Source organism: Desmodus rotundus, chromosome 4 (assembly GCF_022682495.2).
Source record: "Desmodus rotundus isolate HL8 chromosome 4, HLdesRot8A.1, whole genome shotgun sequence".
NCBI lineage: Eukaryota > Metazoa > Chordata > Mammalia > Chiroptera > Phyllostomidae > Desmodus > Desmodus rotundus.
In genome coordinates, this window is record NC_071390.1 from 51,136,767 (window position 1) to 51,164,298 (window position 27,532).

Sequence of the window (27,532 nt, forward strand, 5' to 3'; positions counted from 1 at the left end):
TCAACAGCAAACTGAACTTCTGGCTTAAATTCCACTTTCAGCTCAGTACCCAGCTAGGCTGGCAAGCTCCTGGTTTTTATTTGCATGAGTAAATCACATGCCTGTGCTTCCAAATGCCTGCCTCACTTGAAAATGGCCTCCAAATGGTTAGCTCTTCTTTAGGCCACAAGTACAATTGCTAAAAGAATGTAGCCGGGGGAATTCAACTTTTGTATTATTTATTGCCACCTCTTCAATTTTTCCTACCCGTCTGGATGCTACCTTTTACTGAAGAGTTACTGTGTGCCAAACACTGAGCTGGAAAATTGAAAACTGTTGATTATCTGCTACTGTAGTCTCAATCCTGAAAGTTTTTATTTATTTTATTTTTTAATTAGAGGAGGAAACTGGGGCTCAAAGCCATTAAATGACTAGCTCAAAATCACACAGCTAATATGTGACAGAACTGGCAAGTGAATAGGTCAACGTTGACTCCAAAGCCCATAAACTTTCCATTATGCTCCACAGCCTCCAATATGGAGACAGTGATACAGTAACAAACACATACTCTTTACTCTGATACATTTTCACCTAGAAACTAAACAACAAACATGACTCACTGGTTACATCAGTCTCTGTAACAGCTGAGAGTCCCAAGTTGCTCATCTCAAAAACTACCTGATTTCAAAGAAGCATGCACTTGCCATGCTCAGTAGTTTAGACTTGGCTGCACTACCTGGAGACCAATAGGCAACATTAGATTCTCAGATAGGATTGTCCAATGTTTTTAAAAATTCTGAATATAAATTTTTTAAAAACAAGAATGCACTCTCCTATTCTCCTCTATTGCCTCACACTTGACCTGCTTTACTCACAAACATTTTTTGCTTAATCCCTGTAGATACTCGAGATTGTAACAACTGCAAATGGTATGAAGCCACCGAAAGTTTTAAGTAGAGGAGTGACACAATCAAATGGGCATTTATACAGGACTTCTCTGGCTACAGTGTGAGGATGAGTTGGAAACAAGAACCAGCTGCACAGATCACTGAAGGTCTCATAAATGTTAAAAATATGAATTGAGGTGATGGCAGTGGTAATGGAGAGGAGGAGACGAATTTGAAAGAACAAGGCAGAAATTATACAACTTAATGATTGATTAGCTATGATGAGAGTGAAGGATGATAGCATGACGGGCTTGGGCTACTGGGCAGCTTGCATGTCATTAACCAAGAGATACAGTAGATATAAAAGGTTTGAGGAATAACATGAGTTCAGATCAGATATGCTGAATTCAAGGGGTCAACAGCATATTTAAATGAAGTGCTCGGGAAATAGTTGGAAATATGGATCTAAGCTTAGAAAAGAGTGGTAAAAGCTCAGAGTCCTTGGCAGTGGTGAGCTGCAGAGAGCCTGAAATGAAGTTGCCCAAGGAGGACTGAGGGTTGAGGAGAAGGTTGAAGAAAGGGTAGAAGGCAGTTGAAAGAAAACAGGAAGACGAGGTGGCGTCACATCAGGAGGCACATAGTCCAAATGAATAGCAATAGGGAAAAACTTGGCAAGAGCCAGTCAATATGCTGTCACATATGAATGAATGCAGCATTTCCACTCCTATCTCCACCGATTAGAGAAGTTACAGAGTGCTTATAATTTTAGCTTCCTTATAATTGTTTATTCTTACAGTCCCATGAGTTCCATGAAAGCATGTGCCTATATCGTTTAAATGACTGAATGAGTAACTCTAGCAAATCACAGTTCAATGTCCTCTTACAACTAAGATAAAATTCAGTTTACCAAACAAAGCCATCCTGTACTGCTTGAGGTTTTTGTATCTTTCTATCTGGCTTTGATTTTTTAATTTAAATATCTTATTTATTTATTTTTTAGAAAGAAGGGAAGGCAGGTAGAAAGAGAAGGAGAAAAACATCAATGTGTGATTGCTTCTTGCACCACCCCTACTGGGGACCTGGCCTGCAACCCAGGCATGTGCCCTGACCGGAAATCATACCAGTGACCCCTTGGTTCGCAGGCTGGCACTCAATCCACTGAGCCACACCAGCGTGGTTTAGCTACTTTCAAACAGAGTATTTACTTTATGTGGAGCTCAGAGTGTTTATTGAAGTGCAAGTACTGACATTCTACAGGCGGAGTCTGCATGCGCTCACTAGGGTCACTGATAGGGCAAGTCAAGGCAGCTACCTTGCACGTTCTCACTCAGGCTTTGCCAGTCTATCAGGGAAGGTCCTTCTTCCCACTGTAGTCTTCTCAGCCTATTCAATCTTCATCTGCTGGTCATGTCGAAGTATTTAAGATAAACAAACACAAAACCAGCTTGCTTTAAGTGACATATACTACCCAGGAATATCTGCTAGACAATTCTCTTATACTTCCCTGTTTCCTTTTAAATGTAGGTTTCAGAATAATTTTGAAAGCCAGCTGTTCTAGAAAGCTCTAAGATGTCTTGTGTTTATGCTAACTCACAACCTATTTCCACAGAAAGGTACTGAGAAAGGAATTCTTTTGAATTCCAGGCTACTTACAGCGTGAACAGTGAAGCTTTCCCTCCCTCATGTTAACAGCATGATCTACTTCTATACAATTTCCAAAATTACCTTAACATATGTTAGGACTGACTAAAACAATAAGATTGTATGAAAAGTTCATTATCATGCAGCTTTTACTCAGAATTCCATGACAACCTTTGCTACTCGGAAATGGAGATACATTAGGGTCTGTTTTAGTTAAATATCCACTTTTATATTATTCTATCATTAACAATAATAATAACTCTAGATCATTCTTTAAAGCACAGATTTTTTCTACTGTGCTTTACAAAAAGAAAAAAGCAACCTTTTCTAAGTGCAGCAAGTGAACTACTCAGAGTGCAACAGCACTAGCTGTCTCAAGGTTTTCACGACTGTTTTATTGTTCTTTAATAGAGAATGCACAGACCAGGTCTCTAATTCTGTCTTAAATTCTGTTTTGGTAGTACTGATGGAATGAACAAATAATTAAAAAGATTAGATTCTAAACAGCTTTCTTATTTTCTATTGGTTAGCTTCTCTGGCCACAGAATTTCTACCTGCATCACACCTGTTTTAAAATGATGCTGCAGGACAAATGAGGTAATTCATATGCAATATCAGAGAACTCTGAGTTAGGAAAATACTTCAGAATATAATGAACTTCTATTCAATGATCAACCTCACTACTGAATTTGTAAGGATGACGACACAGCCTTTGATTACTTCTGAGAGGAAGGTCACCACTTCTGTAGTCTCACCATGGCTGGCAATATTAAATGAGCTTTTTTTCTCATTTAGAGCTCGAATCTATCCTGTGCAGCTCTTACAAATTGTTATAGTTTAATTTCCTAGAAAAATAAAAAAATATAGCTGCTCCCCTACTTATTTGATAGCTCTCTAAATACATAAAACAACGTGTTCTCCTGTCTCTACTAAGGTTTCTTGGAGCTTATTTCCAGAACTTCAATATCCTAATAGCCCTCCGCTGGGGCACTTCCAGATGGTCAATGCCTACCATAAGTATAGTATCCTTCCTATGTATAGTTCATTCTGGAATGAGCTGTCCTTCCTAGAAACCACAGGACTGCTTCTTTGCAGACTAATGCAGTAACATTATTCTTTTTTTTTTTTTTTAAGATTTTATTTATTCCCAGAGAGTGGAAGCCATCAATGTGTGGCTGCCTCTCATGTGTCCTCCCATGGGGACCCGGCCGGCAACCCAGGCACGTGCCCCGACTGGGAATCAAACACTGCTACCCCTGGTTCACAGCCCGTGCTCAATCCACTCAGCTACGCCAGCCAGAGCGCATTATTCTTATAAGAGGGCTTCCGTACATTGTTTTCTACATAACATTAGGCCTAGGGAAAGAGGGAGAAAAACTTCTGAATTCTTCTGAATTTTTCAAAGGATGATGGCTAGGCACAGTCTGAAAGAAATCTTTCTGCCTTTTACACAGTGTGGAGAAAAAAAGTTCATTCAGCCGATATTTGGTTCTGTCCCACACGTCCACAGAGACATTCGGTCCAGGCTGACCCTTCTACGACCCATGTGCCATTATGAGCCAGGCTACTAGAGCAGGAGGGCTGTTATTGGCAATACAGCCACAACACAATTGTTGGACCAATGAAACATAACGGTACTTTTCATGTACGAACCCTGTAAACCAGAAGTAGAAATAAGCATTACGGGCTCTTTGAAACCAGGGATAATTCTGGGTGTGGACATTCTGGCAGGACCGAATATCAAAGGCCATCTGGCATGGAACAAGTGTCTCTGGGATGTTCTGGATGGGACCAAATGTCCTCCAAGGGAACAGTTCCCACGGTATAAAGCGTTGTAATTGTATTACAGCATTTCCTTGGGATGACTTAGCTAGAAGGGTGCCATACAAAATCAAAATATAAGAATTATTGTAAACACACTTAGCAACAGCAGATCCATTTTCATCCACATAGACTGCAGCTCCTCTGCATATATACATGTATGTATATGTGTTTTTACGTATTACTTGCTGACGAAGACACAGATGAAAGAACCAAAGGAAAGGACAAGTCTTTATGTAAATATTTCATAACTGCTCTGGTTAGTACTTTCCAGTACTATGCTGAGTAAGTGCATGAGAGTGGGCTGCCTTGTCTGCCTGATCTTTGGGAAACGTTTCTAACCTTACAAGGTTAAGATGTGTGCTATGGGTTTGTCATAGATGGCCTTTATTATGTTGAGCTATGTTCTTTCTATCCCCAATTTGTTGCATTTTTATCATAACGGGATGCTGAATTTTGTCAACTAATTTTTCTGGTCTATTGAGATAATCATGATTTTTGTCTTTCATTCTATTAATGAGGTGTATCACAATGATTTGCATATGTTTGCATCTCAGGGATAATTCCCACTTGATCAAGGTGTGTGAGCCTTGTAATTATTTATTTTTTAAAGATTTTATTTATTTATTTTAGAAAGAGGGGAGGGAGGGAGAAATAGAAGGAGAAAAACATCGATGTGCAAGAGAAACATTGATTGGTTGCCTCTTCCACGCCCGCAACTGGGGACTGGACCCTGCAAACCCAGACATGTGCCTTGACTGGGAATTGAACCAGTGACCTTTCAGTTCACAGATGGATGCTCAATCCACTGAGCCACACCAGCCAGGGTGGTGTATGTGCGTTTTAATGTGCTGTTGAATTTGGTTTGCTTAATATTTTGTTGAGAATTTTTGCAAATATATCATCAGGGACATTGGCCTATAGTTTTTTTCTTGTAGTATCCTTATCTGGCTTCCTCCTGTGGCTGCAGTTTCCCCACAGGTGTGTGCAAGGTAGTGGAGGCTGGTGATGGTGGTCAGGCCAGCATCACACGGGTGGACAGCTGGAGAGGGTAGCTGCAGGTGCCAATAGTGCAAGCCAGTGACAGGAGACAGGGACAAATCTGGGCCCACACGTAGCTGTGGGGGCCGTGGCAGCCGTGGCTAGTGGTGTACACTTCCATGGCTACAGGATCTTGCCATGGGCGTGTGCACGTAGCAGTGGAGGCCAGTGACAGGCATCACGCCGATGGTGTGCAAGAGCACAGCTACGGGGGTTAGCCCTGGAGTCTTGCACGTGTTCAGCCTCAAAGGCTTGGGCTGGCTACCGGTTTGGGTCTCAGGCAGGGTGGAGAGGTTCACTGAATACAAATACCTTGGGCAAAAACAGGTGAAATTTGCAGGGGTCAATGGGGGCTATGCTGGCCTTTGGTTTCCTGAGTGGAAAAAGCTGCTGAGGTCTTCTACAGAGTAGGTCACTGGGAATCTCAGTTGACCCAATGCTTGGCTGATACTGGTATCCTCTGCTTTTCTTCTTTATTCCTAGCTGTCTCTGTTAAGTTGCAGTTATGACGGGGTGAAACCGAAGCAAGTCCTTTGTGTGGTGTTCTGAAAGGCTGGAGAAGCTGGCTGCTCACCCTATTCTTCTAGCAAGGGGAACGCTTTCTAGATGTGGAGCGCCCTCTTGGTACTGAGCAATAATGCCTTTTGGGATAGGATGACGGCAGGCAGATGGAGCTATTTTTACTTCCCTTTTTGTGTGGTTATTCTTGTTTTTTTGTCCCACTGTGTTGCTGAAGTTTCTTAAGTGAACTCCCGATCTCTCGGAGCTGCTTTTGTTCCCAGATAGCTAATTATTGATCACTGTGGGGTAATGGGGGCCAGGGTCTCCTACTCTGTCATCTTGGTGACATCAATAAGTGGGACCCTAGCTCTGGTGAATCTGCTTCTCAGTCTCTATTCATATTTAAAGAAGCTTCTGGGATTTGAACAATAGGTCACAGTCCTATTTTCAAGGATCTTATTACACTACTACTACGTTCACTGCATGAACCTCACCATTTAAGGAATCTCATAGATTTGTAAAAATCTTCTTTAAAATAGTTTTCAAATTATTATGAGATTTATTGGTCATTTATAATTTAGTGTGAATTCATTTAAACTGAGGATTATGTTTTTTTAAATACAAATTTGTTTTCTTGTGAAAGGTAATTTTGCTTTTTGGAATGAAGGGTGAGAAAAGACAAATACAGATGTCCATCTGGTAGCTTAGCAAAAAGCTTACTTCGTAGAGCTGAACTCGCTCAATGATAGAAGATGATACCACCCATGGAGCGGCATCCCTCTTTCTAAGAAGAATACCCAGTCAACCAGGAAGCCCCCACTGCTACACAGCCTCCTGGATGTTCCCTGCCTACCATCCCTGTAATTACAGGGAGAGTTAGGGCGGAGAGCCTTTTTCCCCGGGGCCCTTTCCATGATGTGCTCCAGCTGTCTGATCCAGCTAAGCTCACTTGTCTGCTAAATGGCGTAAGGATGGGGACAAGGCAATTTTGCTTTTCCATGAGTTTCCCCACCAGACCTTACCTAAGATTACATTCAGACTATGTAGTAGCAGTAGATGTGTGTCTGTGCTCCTTTGCACAATAAAGGGGAATAAATAATACATGTATTTTTTTGGATGAAGAATTTCCTAGAAGGCGGAGAACTTGATCTACTTTGACATTTCACAAAAAAACAGCCTTTTCTCCTCAATCTGTCTTGGTACAGATCTAAGGGCATCTTCCCATTTGCAAAAAGAACTCAGGGAAGAAGGAAGAGAAGGAAGACCTATGTGTCTAATGTTCCGTTACTGAACAGCCTAGGGAGCCAAGCCCAAAACAAAATTATGAGCAGGGTCAGGGAAGGATCCTTGGTGAACGGAGCACAAAACAAGATGACTGATGACCCCATCTGTACGAACAATGCTATTAGAATAAAACAGTGCTCTGCTTTCAATGCTTTCACCTCTGGGTGCTGAAACAAGTTGAATTATGTACCATTTTGCAATAAGTCCCAACACATGATTTATTATTCTCTTAAGTCTGTAAAACAACTTATGTTCATTAAAATGAGAAACAGTTAAATATTACTTTGCATACAGCCTACACTTGAAAAGAAACTACTTAAGGAGACACTGCAGTGACTTCTGTGGAGAAAATAATTACCCTTTATTTACCTGCTTTATAAGGCTAGATTTTGCATCATTGCTTTACTTTTTTAAAAAGTTAAAATTATAGCCCTGGCTGAATAGCTCAGTTGGTTAGAGCATCATCCCAACGTGCCAGGGCTGTGGGTTCAACCCCCAGTCAGGGTACATATGAAGCAACCAGTGAATGTGTAAGTAGGTGGAACAACAAATTGACATTTCTCTCTTTCTCCCCCTCTCCATTCCTCTCTCTCTGAAATCAATAAATGAAAAATTATTTTAAGTTAAATTTATTGGGGTGACATTGGTTAATAAAATTACATAGGTTTCAACTGTAGAATTCTGTAATACATCATCTGTATATTGCATTGTATGCCTACCACCCAAAGTCAAATCATCTTCCATCACCACATATTGGGAATATTTGACCCCCATTACCCTTTACTATGCACTCAATCTCCTTCCCTCTGGTAACTACCATACTGTTATATGTGTCCATGAATTTTTGTTTTTCTTGTTTGTTCATTTGTTGCTTTCAGTTTTATATCCCATATGTGAGCAAAGTCATGGTTCTTGATTTTTTGTCTTATATCACTTAGCATGAAGGGTGGGGGGTGGGGGGCAAGGGAGGGAGGGAGCGAGAGAGAGAGAGAGAGAAGAGAGAGAAAGAAGAGAGAGAAGAGAGAGAAAGAGACTGATTTGTTGATTAATTTATGCATTCATTGGTTGCTTCTTGTATGTGCCCTGACTGGAGATCAAGCCCACAACCTTGGTGTATAGGGACAACTCTCTAACCAACTGAGCTACCTGGCCAGGGTATTTCATCTTTTCTTATGGCTGAGTAGTATTCTATTGTATATATGTACCACATCTTTTTTATCCAATCATCTATCAAAGAACACTGGCTGTTTCCATGTCTTGGCCAGTGTGGATGATGCTGCAATAAACACAGGAGTGCATATATCTTTACAAATAAATGTTTTCAAATTTTTCGGGTAGATACCCAGAAGAGGGGTTGCTGGGTCACATGGTAACTCTATTCTTAATTTTTTGAGTAGCCTCCATACTGTTTTCCATAGTGGCTGTACATGTTTACATTCCCACCAGCAGTGAATGAGGGTTCCCTTTTCTCCATAACCTCTCCAACACTTCATAATTACTTGTCGGTAATAGCAATTCTAACAGGTGTGAGGGGTTATCTCATTGTAGTTGTGATTTGCATTTCCCCAATAGCTAGTGAAGTTGAGCATCTTTTCACAAATATGCTGGCCATTGGTATGTCTTTTTGGGAGAAGTACCTGTTCAGGAACTCTGCCTATTTTTAAATTGGATTGTTCATTTGTTTGTTGTTGAGTGGTATTAGTTCTTTAAATATTTTGGGTATTAACCCTTTATTGGAATTGTTGTCTGCAAATATCTTCTCCCATTCCGTTGGTTGCCTTTTTGTTGGGTTGGTGGTGCATCACTGCTTTTCTTAACATGAGGCATCCACTACACCCTCTCTCATGGGTTCAAAGTCACCCATCTTAAGATCAACTCCATGACATGTGAATGGCAGAGGAAGACTGAAGTTCATTATTGTCTAGGGGCCTCTGAGTTAAAGTACCTGATTTGGTCCCAGATAAAATTAGATATCCCAAGCCCCTGGTGGTATTCTAGGTACGTAAGTACATTTAACTATACTCTAAGCCTATATGTTCTTCACTATAAGAATCTAAAATCTTTTTTTAAAATTTCTGTACAATAAGGTGTCAAATGGACCTCTGGAATTCTATAGTACCAGTCAACATAGACATGACTAAAAAAGAGGCTTTGCAAACACTAAAAAGAGTTAATTTTATGAAGTGTAAAAAAAAAGCTTCAAAATCATTAGAGAAGCTTAAATTATGCCTATAAGCACAAACACTGTTAACTATTAATTAGCAATAATTAGAGTAGTTATCCTGCTTTTTCCCCACTGTGGTTAAAAGAAAAAATAAAATAGTAAGTCCGAGAATTCAGTGCCCATTGATACTCATGTTTTCCTTGAAAGGGACGGTGGTGGGGAGAGCGTGTAGGGCCTTGTAGGCCACTGTGCAGACGGTGGCTTTTATGCAAGAGAAATTGGAAGCCTTTGGTGGATTTTGAGCAGAGGAATGCAATGACCTTATTTAAATTTGATAAGATCATTAAATTTGGCTGCTGGGTTGAGACTGTATTGCAGTGAAGAAAGTGTGAAAGAAGGGTAATGAGTTAGGAAGGTACTAAAATAATCCAAGTGAGATATGAGAGTTTCTTAGAGAAGCACAGTAGCAGTACGTGGAGTGCAAGATGGCGGTATCCTGAATTACTCCCAGGTAGAGCCGACAGGATGTGCAGTCTGGTCAGCAATTCAAACACCCAGACTATTTCTTAAATACATACACACACTGACACATACATGTTTCCTCCTCCCCCCAAATGAAATAACATGTATGTTTTGACTCATGAATACACTGTGAACATTTTTCTATGCTAATAGGTCTCTGCATTGCATACATTAAGTGCTATACTGAATTTCATTGCATAGGTTTACTGTATTGGGTTGGCTAAAAAGTTCATTTAGCTTTTACTGTACATGGCTCTAGCAGTGCTCAGCTGTCTTTAACTTCATTCAAAACAATTTTGTTAGATTGTATTTTGACAGCTGTCCTACCAGTGTGAGTTTTAAAAAACTTATCAAAATTGGTGAATTTTCATGTAGCCATTGTAATATTGAAGATGGAAGAAAATATGCAACATTTCACTGTGTTATCCTTCATTATTTTAAGAACTGCAATATTATTATTGCAACTGAATTGCAAAAAAAAATATTTGTGCAGTGTATGGAGAAGGTGCTGTGACTGCTCAAACATGTCAAAAGTTGTTTGCAAAGTTTCCTGGTACTATTGACATTTTGGCCAAATAATTGTTTGCTCTGAGGCTGTCCTCTGCATTGAAAGATGTTTAGCAGCACCCCTGGCCTCTACCCACTACAAGCCAACAGCAAGAGATAGCCGACATATTCAAAATATCCAAATCAATAAAGTTAATGGTGAAAATGAAAAATGAGTCTTTTATTTTATAGAAAAAAAAAACCCCGGACTGCTTGGCCATCACCATAATTTGTTCAGCCATCTGTTTGATATTTTAGTTCTTTCCAATTTATTTTTTGATCACTAGCATCGTTATACATACAATCAATTTATTAGCCTATTTAGAAGTGGAATTGCTGAGTCAAGGGTGAGCACTCATGACCGTGTTTAACAACCACTGTGAAGACTCTCAAAAGCTATGCCAATAATTCGCGCTCTCACCAACACTCTATAGGCAATTAATTTGTGTCATTCCAACAGTTAATTCGGACACACAAACTGTTTTAGTACACTATAGATCTGGCCGGTAAATGAGAGAAGAAAAAACTAATTGCCCCTTTAAAAGAGGTAGTCAACTCTAATACTTATCCCAGTTTCTTGGAGTCCTTTAAACTGTTGAGAGTGATCTATCTAAGCTTAGGAAAGACTTCATCCACTTTATGAATTAATAGTTTGGAGGACTAAGCCCAAATTTAACTGTAGCTAAGCTAGCATAACTGTAAGGCAGAGCTAGGGGGTAAAGCTGCCCAAGATGCAAGGTACAGCCACGATCGATGCCTACACATACCCATAACCTGTGATTTACTGGTCCAGAGTAGCCAGGACTCCATTAAAACAGGAGGGGAGTGAGGAATTAAGGAGTGAGGAACAGCACTTATGAGAAGGATCTGGTTAGAAGACCTGTTTCTACCCTAACAATTTTGACTATCAGAAAAAAAAACAAAACACTGAGAAATTAAATGTATATTCTTAGAACCTAAAATTCAGAGTGATTTAGTCTTGCTTTTACTTGAAAATCTTAAGAAAGAAACTGCATGAGACAGTTACTATAAGCTTATTAGCATTACATATAGACTCTACAATGGCTACAAAGAGGGTTATATTCTTTATTGTCTGTCAGTGTGATTTATTTATTTAATGTCAGTTGGCAAAGTTTTCTAAATAATATAAAACACTGCTTGTCAAGAACCTGAGTTTAAATACTTCATAAGAACACTGAAATTTTTCTGAATTCCTTTAGCAAGGGTTTCATTGTACACTATTCTTTCTAAGTACTGCTGATTTTATTTACATTTCAGCCCTGATTCTAAAAATTTCACATCTGAAGAAAAGAAATAGCTAATGTGTTTAGTTTATAGTGCATAACCTGTCTCGTGCTCTCTCACAGCCTCAGTTACTAACGACCCTCAGAGAGCTGCACGGAGTCTCATTGAAATCGCTCTTCCTTACACTGCCGACAGCTGTGCTACAGGAAGAGTGTTCAATGCTGGAGATGTCAAAAAGCTCAGATTCCCCAAGAGTTCGTAGGAGATTCTAAAAGGAATGCCAGCACTTCACCCTTGCATTAAGGTCACATTCAACTTCGGCAATACATTTTCTTCAAATGCACGTTACTATTTTTATGCCCAAATCATGTATACTAGTGTGACATACCCTCACCTCTATCTTCATGGGTCTAAAAAAATAAATCATCTGCTTGACTTTCATTTCATTCTAAGTGGTTTCATTCCACTCCATGTGGTCAATAACAGCCCAAGCGACACCTTATGCCAAAACACAACTTATTGCACAGATACTTAGAATTAGCTACTTTAATAGAGAGCATGGGTATTTGTTAATCTACACTAAATTGAAGGACCCTATTTACATGTGACTAGGTTTGGCATTCATCCAAAATTTATTTGGTTTTTCAGTTTAGTGTACAATAGAAAAATTTAGCTATTATAATAATTTTTTATTTTTCATCATGCATATATATACATAGCAAATGCTACTTTAAAACCATTTTAAATACTAGGCAGCAGGCAAAGGGTATTTGGAGCAACATATAATTTTAGTATGTATACTAAAATAACCATTCAGAAGAATTCTTGGATATTTATTTAGCAAAAAATATACATGGAATAGTTACCACATGCCAGATACTGTGCTGAATATCTTCTCTAGAAGGGGCAGCGATAGGGCAAACCATTCCATCAAAAACCATGCTTTCTTGCCTTCGTTTCCTTTTGTACCCTCCAATTCCCTAGCATAACAAATAAGAATTTTCTAAAGTGGTTCCAGGAATAGCAACACATGATGAAGCCTAGGCATAACCAAACTCAATGTATTAGGCTATTGGTTTTAGGCAAAGGTAAGCTATACAGATGGACCAATACATTTGGTTCCAGTCCAGTTTCTAAGAGGTAAACAATGTAATGAAAGTGGGCTCACAGTCCATAAGCAAAGATCTTTAAACATCATCAGTTAGTAAGGAATGAATTCCTACAAAGCCATCCCAACCATCAACAGAACAAAAACAGGAGAGGGTAGAGCCTGAGGAATGGACAGAAGTCAGAAGAGTTATAAGAGGCTGGAATCTGGGAAGGTGTCTATTGCCTGTTCTAGGACAGTGAAGGAAAGGCTACAGCAGCAAGTTAAACTGCGGCCCATTTGACATTGTAGTCGGGAATATGGAGACGGACTAGGTCTTTTTTTCTTCCTAAAGGAAACTCAGAGAAGCCACATCTCAAATATCCTTCCATTCAAATACTTTTAGAATACTACTATTTGTAGAATAGTGTCAGATATTTTGGGGATACAAAAATCATATGACAAAGTTCCTACCTCAAGATATTATTTAGAGGAGATCCAAGATGGTGGCAGAGTAGCTGGAAGCTAAACTCATCTCCTTCCAGGACCAAACTGTAAGTACAACTAACATACAGAGCAATCAACCTGAATAACCGACTGGAGACTCGTTGAAGAGAAGTCTTATAACCAAGGATTTACAAAAGAAGCCATATTGAAACTGATAGAAAGGGTGGAGACGCAAATAGTGCTGGTCCTAATCCCAAGGGGAGTGGCTGAGATTCTGGAGGGATATCTCAGCTGCAAAGGTTCCCTGTGAGAAGAGTGGAGGAGTCTGAACTCCAAGTCCCCCTTGCTCTGGCAGCTCCCCATCCCAGAGCGCCAGAGCAGGAAAAAGGCATCCACATAACATCTGGCTGTAAAAATTGGTGGGGATTCTGTTCACCAGGGATAGACAGGAGTCTGCTAGAGACACAGGTGCCCTCTTAAAGGGCCAATGCACAAAATCCCATTCATAGCCACTCATCCTAGGCTCCCATAAAGGAAGGGTAGAGTTGACTAGAGGCCTGTTAGGGGAGACTGGGGTTTGTGACTCTGAGGAGAGAGGTGAAGGGACAGCCACCAAAATCCCTGTGCTGAAGGTGGAACACTCCCCGCCTTACGGCATTAGCCAGGGGAAATGCCCTACCCTCTCAACTCCCTGTTGCCCTACCTTGTGGAACTTGTGCCCTGCTGAGGAGTCAGCTGCTTGGGCCGGGGCGTAGAGGTCTGGGCAGACTCAGGGGATGTCAGTGACTGAGTTGTGTGGCTTTGGGGAGAGGGTCGTTCCTTTCACTTTCCCCATTATCCTGACTGGTGTCTCCCCCTCACTGGGGATCTGCCAGCCCTACTCTGCGGGCTCGGGTGCCCTACCTTCCCAACTCCTGGTGGCTTCACCCCGTCAAGATCTGGCAGAATCTGGGACAAACTGAGTTGTGTCACTCCCTCCAACTTCCCTCAAGATTGACCAGCCCCTCCCCCTCACAGGAGATCTACTGGCCCCATCCTCCCAATTCCCAGAGGCCCCACTCTGCTCAGATCTGGCTTCTGGCATAATCTGGGACAGAGTTTTGCGGGCATTTTGCAGAGCCCTCCCTTCAAATGACCATATCTAGGTCTGTTTGGGCCTGATAACCTCTGCTGACCTCCCCCTGACAACTTCCTGAGACTCTAAGCCACCACAAGGTTGTGTGAGCACCCAGCAAGTGACAGCTAGACTTGTTATATCCTGGGATAATTTGATTAGTGGTCTCAGACCCAGCACTGACACCAAGGTTGAACCCGTGTCAATCTGGTAAATACCAATTGCCCTTATCTGGTAACTCACTGAGAACCGACCTCATACAACTCGAGTACCGCCAGAGGCTCTTTCAATGACTGAGTATAACAGGCAGCAGGTAGGCAAAGGCAGGTGCAGGTGGATCTCGCAGTACCTTGGCACTTTAAGGGACCTGCTTGGGACTTGGGCCTGGCGCTGGTAAAAGCCAGTGTTGGTGCTCAGCTTGGTCCGTCCCACTCCTACCCAGGCCCAACAGAGGTAGCCATAAAATGTGTATGCTTTGTAGCTACAAACAGATTTTCTAGGGCCAGTCACCAGCAGCTTCTGGTATTGGTATGCTAGACCCCCAGAACCAACACACCCAATGGCCAGCTTCAGACAACATTAGAGCATGATGCAATTAGATCCAAGCAGCACATCCTAAGGGAGATCTTGGCAGTCACCAGACCCTGCTGAGATGAATTCTGTTTCATGTGGACACCAACTTCACAGCAGCTTGTACACTGTGTTTGGGGTTAATCCTCACAGTCGGCCAGTTTGAGGGTTGACACCATGCATAAACAAACCAATTCAATCAAGACTCAATTACAACAGGACCTCCCACATTACTCACAAAAGGAACATTCCTGAAACACCCAGCTCAATTAATCAAGGAGACTGTACTACTGAGTCCCAAGGGACACCTACTACATAAGGTTATGTAGACTGGGAGTCATAGCAGATCTATCTAATACATACAAACACACACAAAGGGGGAGCCAAAATGGTAAGAAAAAGAAACATGCCCCAAATGAAAGAAGAGAAAAAATCGCCAAAAAAACAGAGAGCTAAATGAAATAGAGGCAAGCAATTTGCCAGATATAGAGTGCAAAAAAATGGCTATAAAGATGCTCAAGGAAGTTAGTCAGAACTACAACATCATGAAAAAAGGCACAGAGGAGGTCCAGCCAAGACGGAGGTAAAGGTAGATACACTGTGCCTCCTTGCACAACCAAAAGAAGGATAACAACAAATTTAGAAACAAAAAACAACCAGAATTGCCAGAAAACCTAACTGTATAGAAGTCTGATAGAAGTCCGATAACTAAGGAGTTAAAGAACAAACATTCATTCAGATTGGTAGGAGGGGCAGAGACAGGCAGCCAGGGTAGAGAGGACACCTGTCAAGGTGGCAGCTGCAGGACCAGGTGGCCAAGGTGATGGCTGGAGGTCCTACATTTGTGTGTGGATAAACCAGGAGAAACAACTGGAGAGCCAGATGGATCGCGCAACCCAGGGTTCAATGTGGGAAAAGAAAGCCTCAAAACCTTTGGCTGTAAAAATCTCTGGGTGTTGTAGTGGGAGGAGAAACTCCAAGCCTCACAGGAGAGTTCATTGGAGAGACCCACAGGGTCCTAAAATGTACACAAACCCACCCACCCGGGAATCAGCACCAGAAGGGCCCAATTAGCCTGTGGGTAGTGGGGCAAGTGACTGAAAGCCTCCAAGAGCTGAGTAAGTGGCATTTTCCCCTCTCTGACCCCTCCCCTGCATACAGCACCACAATGCAGCAATGTGGGTTGCCCTGTCCTGGTGAATACCTAAGGTTCCACCCATTACAACATAATGGCTGCATCAAGACAAAACAATACAGCCCAAATGAAAGAACAGATCAAAACTCCAGAAAAACAACTAAGTGACGAAGAGGTAGCCAACCTACCAGATGCAGAGTTCAAAATACTGGCAATCAAGATGCTCATAGAAATGGTTGAGTATGGTTGCAAAATAGAGGAAAAAGTGAAAGCTATGCAAAGTGAAATAAAGAAAAATATACAGGGAACCAACAGTGAAGGGAAGAAAACCGGGACTCAAATCATTGTTTTGGAGCAAAAGGAAGAAATAAACATTCAACCAGAACAGAATGGAGAAACAAGAATTCAAAAAATTGAGGAGGGGCTTAGGACCCTCTGGGACAACTTTAAACATTCCAACATCTGAATCATAGGGGTGCTAGAAGAAGAGGAAGAGCAAAAAATCAAAAACTTATTTGAAAAAATAATGAAGGAGAATTTCCCCAATCTGGCAAAGGAAATAGGCTTCCAAGAAGTCCAGGAAGCCAGAGTCCTAAAGAAGTTGGACCCAAAGAAGCACACACCAAGACACATCATAATTAAATTACTCAAGGTTAAAGATAAGGAGAGAATCTTAAAAGTAGCAAGAGAAAAAGAGACAGTTACCTACAAAGGAGTTCCCTTAAGACTGTCAGCTGATTTCTCCAAAGAAACCGTACAGGCAAAAAGGGCCTGGAAAGAAGTATTCCAAGTCATGAAAGGCAAGGACCTACATTCCATTTGCATCAAAAAGAATAAAATACCTAGGAATAAATCTAACCAAGGATGCAAAAAACATGAATTTGGAAAATTGTAAGACACTGAAGAAAGAAATTGAAGAAGAGACAAATGAGTGACAGCATATACCATGTCCATGGATAGAAAGAGTTAACATCATTAAAATGTCCATTCTACCCACAGCAATTTATAGATTTAATGCAATTCCTATCCAGATACCAATGGTGTAGTTGGTAGAACTAGGACAAATATTTCAAAAATTTACATGGAACTACAAAAGAACTCATATAGCTACAGCAATCCTGAGAAAGAAGAACAAAGTTGGAGGAATCACACTAACTGATATCAAACTATACTACAAGGCCATAGTAATCAAAACAGCATGGTACTGTCATTAAAACAGGCTACACACCAATGAAACAGAACAGAGAGCCCAGAAATAAACCCATGCCTTTATGCTCCATTACTATTTGACAAAGGAGGCAGGTACATACCATGGGTTAAAGACAGTCTACTCAATAAATGCTGTTGGGGAAATTGGACAGATGTGCAAAAAATGTGAAACTAGACCACCTTCTTACACTATACACAAGAATAAACTCAAAATAGATTAAAGACTTAAATGTTAGACTTGAAACCATAAAAATCGTAAAAGAAAACATGGGCAGTAAAATGTTGGACATTTCTCATAGCAATATTTTCCTGACATGTCACCTTGGGCAAGGGAAACAAAGAAAAAATAAACCTATAGGACTACATCAAACAAAAACATTTTTGCATGGCAAAGGAAACATCATTTTCAACAAAATGAAAAGACAACCTACTGACTGGAGGAACATACTCACCAATGACACATTGGGTAAAGGGTTAATGTCCAGAATTTTTAGAAAAACGTATAAAACGCAACACCAAAAAAAACCAAAACACCAAAACCCAAACAATCCAATTTCAAAATGGGCAAAGGACCTGAACAGACACTTCTCCAAAGAGGACATACAGATGGTCAATAGGCATATGAAAAGAGGCCTAATGACAGTAATCATCAGAGAAAAGCAAATTAAAACCACAATGAGATATTACATCATGCCTGTTAGAGTGGTTATCACCAATAAATCAACAAACAACAAGTATTAGAGAGGATGTGGACAGAAAAGGGAATCCTTGTGCACTGTTAGTGCAATCGCAGACTGGTGCAGCCACGGTGGAAAAGAGTATAAAGTTTCCTTCAAAATTTAAACTGCCTTTTGACCCAGCAGTTCCACTTTCAGGAGTATATCTAAAGAAACCTGAAACGCTAATTCAAAGAATATATGCACCCTTATGTTCACTGCAGCATTGCTTACAATAGTCAACATCTGGAAGCAGCCCAAGTGCCCATCAGTAGATGAGTGGATAAAAAACCTCTGGTATTTACACAATGGAATACTACTCTGCCCTAAAAAAGGAAGGAAATCTTACCTTTGCGACAGCGTGGATGGACCTGGACAGTGTTATGCTAAGTGAAATAAGCCTGTCAGAGAAAGACAAACTCATAGACACAGAGAACAAACTGACAGCTGTCAGAGGGGAGGGGGTTAAGGAGTGGGTAAAAAACCGTGAAGGGCTTAAGCAATAAAAATAAGTAAATAAAACCTCACAGACACAGACAACAGTATGGTGATACCAGAGAGAAAGTGGGATGTGGGGAGGTAGAAGAGGGTAAAGGGGAAACAAATGGTGATGGAAGGAGACCTGACTTGGGGTGGTGCACACAATACAATATATAGATGATGTGTTATAGAATCGTACACCTGAAACCTACACAACTGTATTAACCAATCACCCCAATAAATTCAATAAAAGTTAAAAAAAGATACTATTAAGTGACACCATAAACTGTCTAGACTTTCACTAATTACAGATTCTTCTGAGTTAACAAACATCTTCATGCAAAAATTGCTAGAGCTGTTATGAGGCATCATAATTCACTTGCAATTTAATAAAAGAAAGTTAAAATATGATGTTTGTTGAAAAAATAAAATCCTAGCTAAGATATGATAGGAGAAAGATAGTTTTGATTTGAAGAGTGAAAGGGGAAAAAGAAATAATTTTATAGGTTAAGGTACTTTCTAGAAGGCATAAAATTTATCTTGTTTTGAAATTTTATTTTCTTGCTTCATCAACTCCATCAACTTGCTCCCATTGATAAATTGGCCTTTCAACTTGAGAGCCTAGGAAGCAGAGAAGTAGAACCAAGGGCCATCCTCCTCTTTTCTAGAGTTCCCATCTGAACCTCGGATGTCATAGAGAAATCCATAAAAAAGGAGCAGAAAGCTTCACAGGCCAACACAGGCCATTCGAGAGAGGAAACGCGTGTGCAGACATAATTGTGGTGGCAGCACCAGCTCATAGAGCACACAGAAAACACTCCCAACCCGCACATTCAGGACCCTTTTCAGAGCATAGCCCCATCTCAACTATTTGTATTGAAAGGGTGAAGCTACGAAAATCAGATTTCCATAACATTTGAGGTCAATATTAGAATTATTAGAATTTAAAAATTTCAAAAATATAAAAATGTTTCAGTTCAAATAGGAGACCTGGTTCAATTGTGGAAATAAAATTATGAAATCTTCCTCAAGATATCATCAGAATACACTTAGATGTTATTTTTGTTAGATGCCATAATTTGCTTTAGTCTCGTGTTCTCTCTTTAGCCTTTTGAATCCTCAGAACAAATCTCAAGCAATTGTTCCCAAAGGGTTAACTTTCTTTTGTAAATAAAAAAATATTTAAAACTGTTGGTATAGCCACAAGCAGATTTGAGAGAGACACAAACACCACTTCGTTCTTGCTCATCTAAATTAAAATTCTTGAGTGGTTAGTTGATACAAAGATGTAAATGCTTGCCCCTGCTGGTGTGGCTCCAACTGTTGGAGCGTCATCCCCTGGATCTAAGGGTCATGGGTTCAATTCCTGGCTAGGGCGCATACCTATGTTGCGGGCTTGATCCCTTGTCGGGATGCATATGAGAAGGCAGCTGATCGATGTTTCTCTCTCACATTGATGTTTCTTTCTCTTTTCACTCCCTCCCCCTCTCTCTAAAAGCAATGAAACAATGTCCTCAGGTGAGGATAAAAAAGTGTAAGTGCTCAATTTTCTGGAATAGCAGGGCTACTGCAATGGCACAGTTTCTCAAATACATCTGGCTCAAAATGAACTTAACATCATAAATATTTTTTAATTTATTTTTTAAAATTTCTTTTTTATTGATGTTAGACAGAGGAAGGGAGAGAGACAGAAACATCAATTTGTTGTTCCACTTATTCATACGCTCATTGGATGATTCATGTTTGTGCCCTGACCGGGGATGGAACCTGCAACCTTGGCATAATGGGTCAACGCTCTAACCAGCTGAGCTACCAGGCCAGGGTGGATATCATAAGTTATTGATATATTTAAGTATTATCTTATTATTTTGTCAGAAGCTACATTACTATAAAATCAATGAGTTAACCGTAAGAATACGTTATGCTAGAGAAAGAAGTTATTGATAAACAAGGTGAGACACTTACGAGCTACTTTTGGCCTGACAGCATGACAATGCAGTCATGCACTGCTTAGCAACAGGGAATCAGTCTGAGAAATGTGTCAGATTTCATCACTGTGTGAACAACACAGAGTGCATTTACAGAAATCTAGATGGTATAGCCTATTACACACCCAGGCTGTATGGCTTTACCACCATTGTGTACGCGATCCATCACCGACTGAGACGTCACACAACACACGACTATACACATTTCCAAAATTCTAAGCACCTCTTACAGGCTAAAATAACAGTGAATAAAATCAGCCTTTCATCTGCTTTGTCTTAACTCTTCATGCCAATTAGGCAATGGCAGATAATCCTAGATGTAAAAATTACATAGACAACAGCCAAAACAAATTTTCTCTGAAACTTCCCCAATTCAGGCATCCCAATAAAAAAGATTTGCAACTGCCTTGCAGCTGTTGAAAGATCTCAGTATGCTGCCTTGACTGTGTTTTTCAACAGAAAGCTCTACCTGAGAAACTTGTTTCATCTATAACTTCTATAAGATTTTCATCAGATGAAATGGCACTGATCTCCAAGTCACATACACTTTGTGATCTGCTACTGACTTTACAATGGCAAGATAAATAAAATACTATACATTTTCACTTGAGTGTTATTTTAATTTCTTAACATGTTTGTGAGAAAGACGAATCACAATGAGGGTGTGGTTTAATTGTAGGTAAATTAAATCCTGCTGCAGTGAAAGCTGACTTAATTCAGTTTCTCCACTGATTTCCTCAAAATCTAAAGAGGGAATCAAAATCAGCACACAGTGGATTATGCCTGATTTTCACAAGGTCTGTTCCTAGGTACTAAACATGCCATAGCATTTTTTGCTTTAGATCTTTCTGGTGGCTTATCATTGCTGAAAACGTGGCCACAGCAGTAAAACCAAGCAACAGGAGCCCAGGTGCCTGGGTTCAAACCCAGCATCATGTATTTACTGTGGAACACCAGGCAAGGTCCTTATATGTAGCCCTCTGTATGGCTCAATTTCCTAATCTGTAAAATGAAGATAATAACAGTGCAAACATTATAGGGTTGATTTGAGGAAAATATATGTGTAATTGGAGTTTCCAAAGGAGCGGAAGAAAAGGCAAAGAAGTATTTGAAGATATAATGGCTGAAATTTTTTTCATATTAGATGTATACACCTGCAGATCCAAAAGTTCAAACAACTTCAAGACAAGAAATATGAGAACACTACATCAAGGCACATAGTGAAAAAACAAAACAAAAATAGCCAATCTGCCAAAACTGTATCAGTGGTTCTCTACCAGAGATGATTCCTCCCATCTCCACCCCCTGGGGCACAATTTGGCAAATCCTGAAGGCATTTTTGGTTGTTGCATCTGGGAGAAGAGAGAGAGTTTGCCACTGGCATCTAGCGGGTAGAGGCCAGGAATGTCAGCAAACAGGCTACAACGCACAGGACAGCTCTCACAACGTGTTATCCTGCCCCAAACGTCAATAGTATTAAGGCTGAGAAACAGTAAAGGCATGTAATAATTAAAATGCTTAAAACGAGTGATAAAGAGAAAATCTTAAAATCATATCCTTATTATATTTTCTCATTCCTAACACAAACAGAAAGTATATGACATCATAATTCTAAGTACTTTTTGTAAATCACTTGCCATGTTTAAGTCAGGGGCAAAGAAGCGAAAAGTAAAAGCACCGGGACCAGCAGAACTATGTGGATGGGTTTCCATAACTCAAAGGTCAATGTGATTTTTTTTTATCTGCTTTTAAATGGTTGAATTAAGGGAGCTGCTTTGTGATACTTCTGACACTCAGAAAGGTATGCAGACAATAGGACTAAGCAGTGGATACAAGTTAAAATTTCATTTCAGCCCAACAAACATTTACTGGCAGGACTTCCATAGCACGTATCATGCATCAATGCAGTTCTCCAGGTTAGTCTCCTCACTTAACGCAGTATTCTCTCTGCCACATCACGCCTATTTAATGTAAATTCTATCCAAAGTGGCATAAGAGTTTTAAAAATCCCCACCAAATTCAGCTAGGTTTCTTTTTTTAATGACAAGATTTATGGAGCTTTTAAAATTAGACATGAAATAACATGTTGTGACAGGGTATCAAGAATAAAAATCCAGACAGTCTAAATACTATGCACTAAACTAGGTACTATTTAGATTCATGATCTCATAATCCTCAAGTAAATAATTTGGGTTTGGTATTATTGCCCTCCTCATTTCACAGACAAAACAGGTGAAAAAGTTTACTGAGGCCAGGATTTGAAATGAAGCCTGTTTTGAAAATATATGCCCTTAAAATAACAACTAACACTATACAACTTAAGATCATACGTGTTTTTAATTAGTTTAGTACTTGGGATCTTCATGCACATCAGTGCCCACCTCCGCTGCCAGAGCACTGGCCCCGCATGAGTTTATTCAGACACTTTGGTGCCCCACACACAGGTGTGGTGAGCCATACCAGTCCACAATTCTTCATCGTCCTGTCAATCAGAGGGAGGACGGGTAAAAGTGGTCATGGCCATGGAAGGCACTGTATATGTCATTTATTAAAAGTGTCTTACAGTTTTATCTTTACAGATGACTAGCCTAGAGAAGGGATTTTTTTTGTTTGTTTGGTATGTCCCAGGTGGAAAAAAAAACCCCTGAGAATCACCTCCTTTAAACATACAAGCCAGATCTCTCTGGTTCAATTTAGGTAGATTTTATTAGTGTACACAGAAAGCTAAAAACATACATTTTGTTTTGTTTTTCTCAATAGTTAACAAAAATCACAATAAGGGGAATAAAATTTTATACTAATCAACAAAATTGGCTGAAAATCAGAAATTCATCAATGCTCTATTTATTGATTTTGGAGAGATAGAAACATCAATTTCTTGTTCCACTTATTTATGTATTTATTGGTTGCTTCTTGTATGTGCCCTGACTGGGCATCGAACCTGCAACCTTAGTGTATCAGGATGACACTCTAATTAACTGAAGTACCCAGCCCAGGACTCATCGGTACTCTAAAGGAGTCAAATTTGAATTTTGTATGTTAAATAGTAATCCTCCAAGATTAAAAAATTAATATTCAACACAATTAGAACTACTGAACCATTTTTCTACGTTAGTGGAATAAATAATAGATCAACATATATTTTACTGGGGAAGTAAAAACATTAATAAAGGCTATAAAGGAGCAGGCAACATATAATTTATCTTGACAGAATACAGAACTTCAAACAGTTAAAGGTAGATGTAACTTAATAGTTGTTTATTTTTTATTTATTATTTTTTTAATCCTTACCCAAAAAAATATTTTTATTGATTTTAGACAAAGAGGAAGAGGGAGAGGGAGGAACGAGGGAGGAAGAGGAGAGAAAGAAATAGAGAGAAAGAAACATGGATGTGAGAGATAAACACCCATCCGTTGCCTCAGGTATGGGATCAAACCCGCACCCTAGGCATGTGCCCTTGACCGGGATCAAACCCACAGGTTTTTTTGGTGCACAAGATGATGCTCCAACCAACCAAGCCAACTGGCCAGGGCTAAAAATTTTTTAACTTCACCTTGACACTTTAGTTTTCTTTGTCAGGTTGTTCTATACAAAAGTTACAGAGATTTCAAGATAAATGAAATTTTATGTCACATAATCAATTAACTCATGAACATGTCTTGTTTCTCCCTCCAATCAACTTAACTCTTTACAGTCCTGTATGTTGCCCATAAACAAATAAACAGAATAGTTTATACTTACTAGAAAGAACAGTTGTAAGGAAGATGTAGTCTGAAAAGGATATGAGTCCACATTCTCCAAGGGTGTAAAATATACTGCCTTCATCCGCAAATTTTTCTCGTTCCTGGGAAATTTTCTATTGGATACATGGGTCCCACCAAAAGATAAAAAGAAGATAGAGCAGAATGAGAACATAAGTGGTCAAAGACAACCCACCATTTATTGGACAGTTTTATGATATTTGTCATGAGCATTTCTCTGATGGTCATTCCAAATTAACGGATCCTTTACAGTTTTCGAGATGATTAAAATGATAAGACAAAAGATAATCTTGTTTGTTTCAACACTGGATTAATATGAACACTGGAAAATAATTTCAGTTTTATGAACTCCTGCCATTTAACATATACAGATCCAATTCAGGGCTAGTTTTCTTAGTTTTAAAAACAATCCTACTTCCATAGAAATATATAAGGTAGAAAAAAAAATCAAAACAAGCAAATGAAAAAACTAAAACGAAGTCAGTTCCACTTGGCCACGAAAACTATACTACTAGTGATTAGAAATGAAGAAGCAAGCAACTATTTCCAAGGCCCACACAAATGCCCAGAAACTAGTCTCTGATATACTAATTTTAATTTTTCCTATGACCCCCAAGAATCTTAGTTTTGGAACGTAGAAGAGCTTACAGAGTAAACAGCATTTCTAAAACATAATGGCAAATCAGACATGCGCGCCAAGCTTTAGACATGGTTTATTTTAATTATAATTACTCTTACCTTGGTGGAAGCTCCTAAATTTTAGCTATATGATGAAACTCTCCTAAAACTTAGATTTCACTCTAAGTGTATATTCCTTTTCTTTAATCTATGAAGCTCGCAAAGCTTGCAGTTAATTATCAGCTGCAGTAATAGTCTGTTTGGCAAGTGTTTAAGCAAACCTACCCTGTTTTATGAATTCATGAATTATGAATTTAGCGGTGACATTGAAGATATTCTCAAAAACTGAAAAGGATCCACCAAAGAGTTAGACTTAAAACTAATTTCCGTAAGTTTTGGGCCAACCTAAGATATTCAAGAAATTATTCTGGGTACCAAAAAACAAAATAGGAGGCGTCAAGAACCCAAACCAAGAAAGCACAACCAAAGTAATAATGTCATGCAAGTGCAAATAATAAGCAGCATTGCAAACATAACCTTGGGAGGAGTATCATGAAAACTAAACCAACAAGCGCCACCACACCAGCATCCAGGCACACAGCTACCCAATAGGTTACCTCTGTCTAGTGAAGATTCCATCATACACCACAAAGGAAAGAAAATTAGTTAACCAATTGAAAACACAAGTACCAAGTATCATGATCTTTTCAGTAAACCCACTGATAGTCTCCACTGAATATTTGTTTGTCCATATGAAACAGTAACCACAGAAAGGTCAAAATCCCTATGGCAGATTCTACTTAGAAAAGGGCCACCTGACTCATTTATGACGGACAGAAAGCATGGCCTGCTGGACAGCATTCAGAGATTACTTCGAGACACAGAAAGTGAGCGCATAGCCCCATATGTTCAAATTAAGGTTATATCTCATACCACACTTGACCTTCTACCAAGAGATTAAACACAAATTTCAGTCAGAAAAAGCTGCTGGATGAAAACAGGAACAGCAAAGGCCTTCACTGGGAAGGTACTATTTTGATTTCTCAAAGTAAAAGAAGTAAAGAGTTACATTTTAAAAATCATCCAAGATACTGCAAAAGTAAGGCATATGAATAAGAAAAATACACAAAATGAGAATCTGTTCCCAAAGGCATACCATTACTAGCCAGAACAATAAATGTGTGCAGAAGCTGAGTACTTCATATTAACTATGTAACAACTGTATGGAGACAATGGTATAAGCTAATAAAATAAATAATATACTGGGATCCCGAAGTTGAGAACCAGACAAAATCTAAGGGCAGTGGCCGCTACGCCAAAGAAGCATACCTAACATTATTTTCCTAACAGTCATCTGGACAATTAACATGAAGACTAGCCTAGGTCTGTTGGTTACTTTTAATTTTGAAATACTTTCAACTCAGGAAAGTGTAAAGATTCATATAGGAGCTCTTGTATACTTTTTATTCAGATTCACCAATAGCTTACACATTATTTGTTTTATCATTTTATATATATATTTTCTTTTGCACTACTTTGAAAGTTGGACACATTTTATACTTTATACCTAAATACTTCAGTATATATTTCCTACACATTCTTTTACATATCACAGTATAAATTTAAGAAAACCAGAATACTTAATACTAATACATGCTATTATCTAATCCAGTCTACTTTCAAATTTAGTCAACTTTCTCAACGATTTCCTTTATATCTATATTTTCCCCAGTTCAGGATGCAATACACAATCATAAACGGCATTTAGTTCTCTTATCTCTTTAATATCCATTAATCCAGAACAGCTTTCTTTTCCCTTATTTTTTCCTTTGGAGGTTTATTTTTGATTGTAATAAAATTCACCATTTTAACTATACAAGACGGTGTGGCTTCTTTCAAGTAACATAATGTCTTCTAGGTTCATTTATGTTGTAGTATCAATCGGTATTCCTTTTACTGCCAAATAAAATTCCATTGTATATATACCACAATTTGTTTACTCATTCATCCAATGAAAGATATTTGGGTTGTTTCCACCTAGTGCTACAACGCGCATTCACACACAAATATTTGTTTGACTGTCTGTTTTCAATTATTTTGGGTATATAACTTACAAATCTTGCATTTTCAGGTAGCCTGGATGACTCAGGTCCTAGCAAACATTTGACTTCACCCTCTGAAAGAGCCTGTGCCAGAACCAATTGTTCCCAATTGTTCCCTTTCAATCACAGAAAGCATGACAGACAAGGAATGATTAATGTTGTTTTAAGTCACTAAGCTTTAGATTTGTTTCTCAGCAATAAAAAACAAATATAGTTAAATATACTTGAGACTCTACAAGATCCACTTTTGGTCCTGGTTTAGGCCTAGCCACCCCCACCATTAGGACAATTATAAAGTCTGCAGAGATAATAAAGATGTCACTGAACAGAACTTTGATTGTAAATTGAGAATTCTATTGGAACACATCTCCACAGGGGCTACATTATAATGACACTTCACAGTGCTAACTCAATTAGTGTGATTTTCTCCAGAAAGGCACGTGCGACTACTACATGAAATGGGATATGTCCATGGTTTGCAACCCTCAGTCCTCTAAAGGAGAAAATATTTCTGTTTGTGTAACTATGTATGAGACCTCTGCTGTGCTGAGTAGATTGATAGGGAGCAAGAGAGGCCGAAAGAATGCCAAATTGCTGTATGTAAGAAAAAAATCAAAGAAGACATCTGGAAGGAAAGATACCGAAGAAAAAAGGACTCTAGAAAGGTAAACAG

At 39.3% G+C, this 27,532-nt stretch overlaps 1 protein-coding gene across 1 annotated transcript in view; it reads right to left on the reverse strand.

The window, feature by feature from the left end:
- Positions 1 to 27,532, reverse strand: part of MICU1 (mitochondrial calcium uptake 1) — a 214,711-nt gene that overhangs the window by 87,974 nt on the left and 99,205 nt on the right. The window contains exon 6 of the mRNA XM_024561320.3: positions 24,120 to 24,234. Coding sequence (XP_024417088.1) covers positions 24,120 to 24,234 — 115 coding nt within the window. The remainder of the gene's footprint in view (positions 1 to 24,119; positions 24,235 to 27,532) is intronic.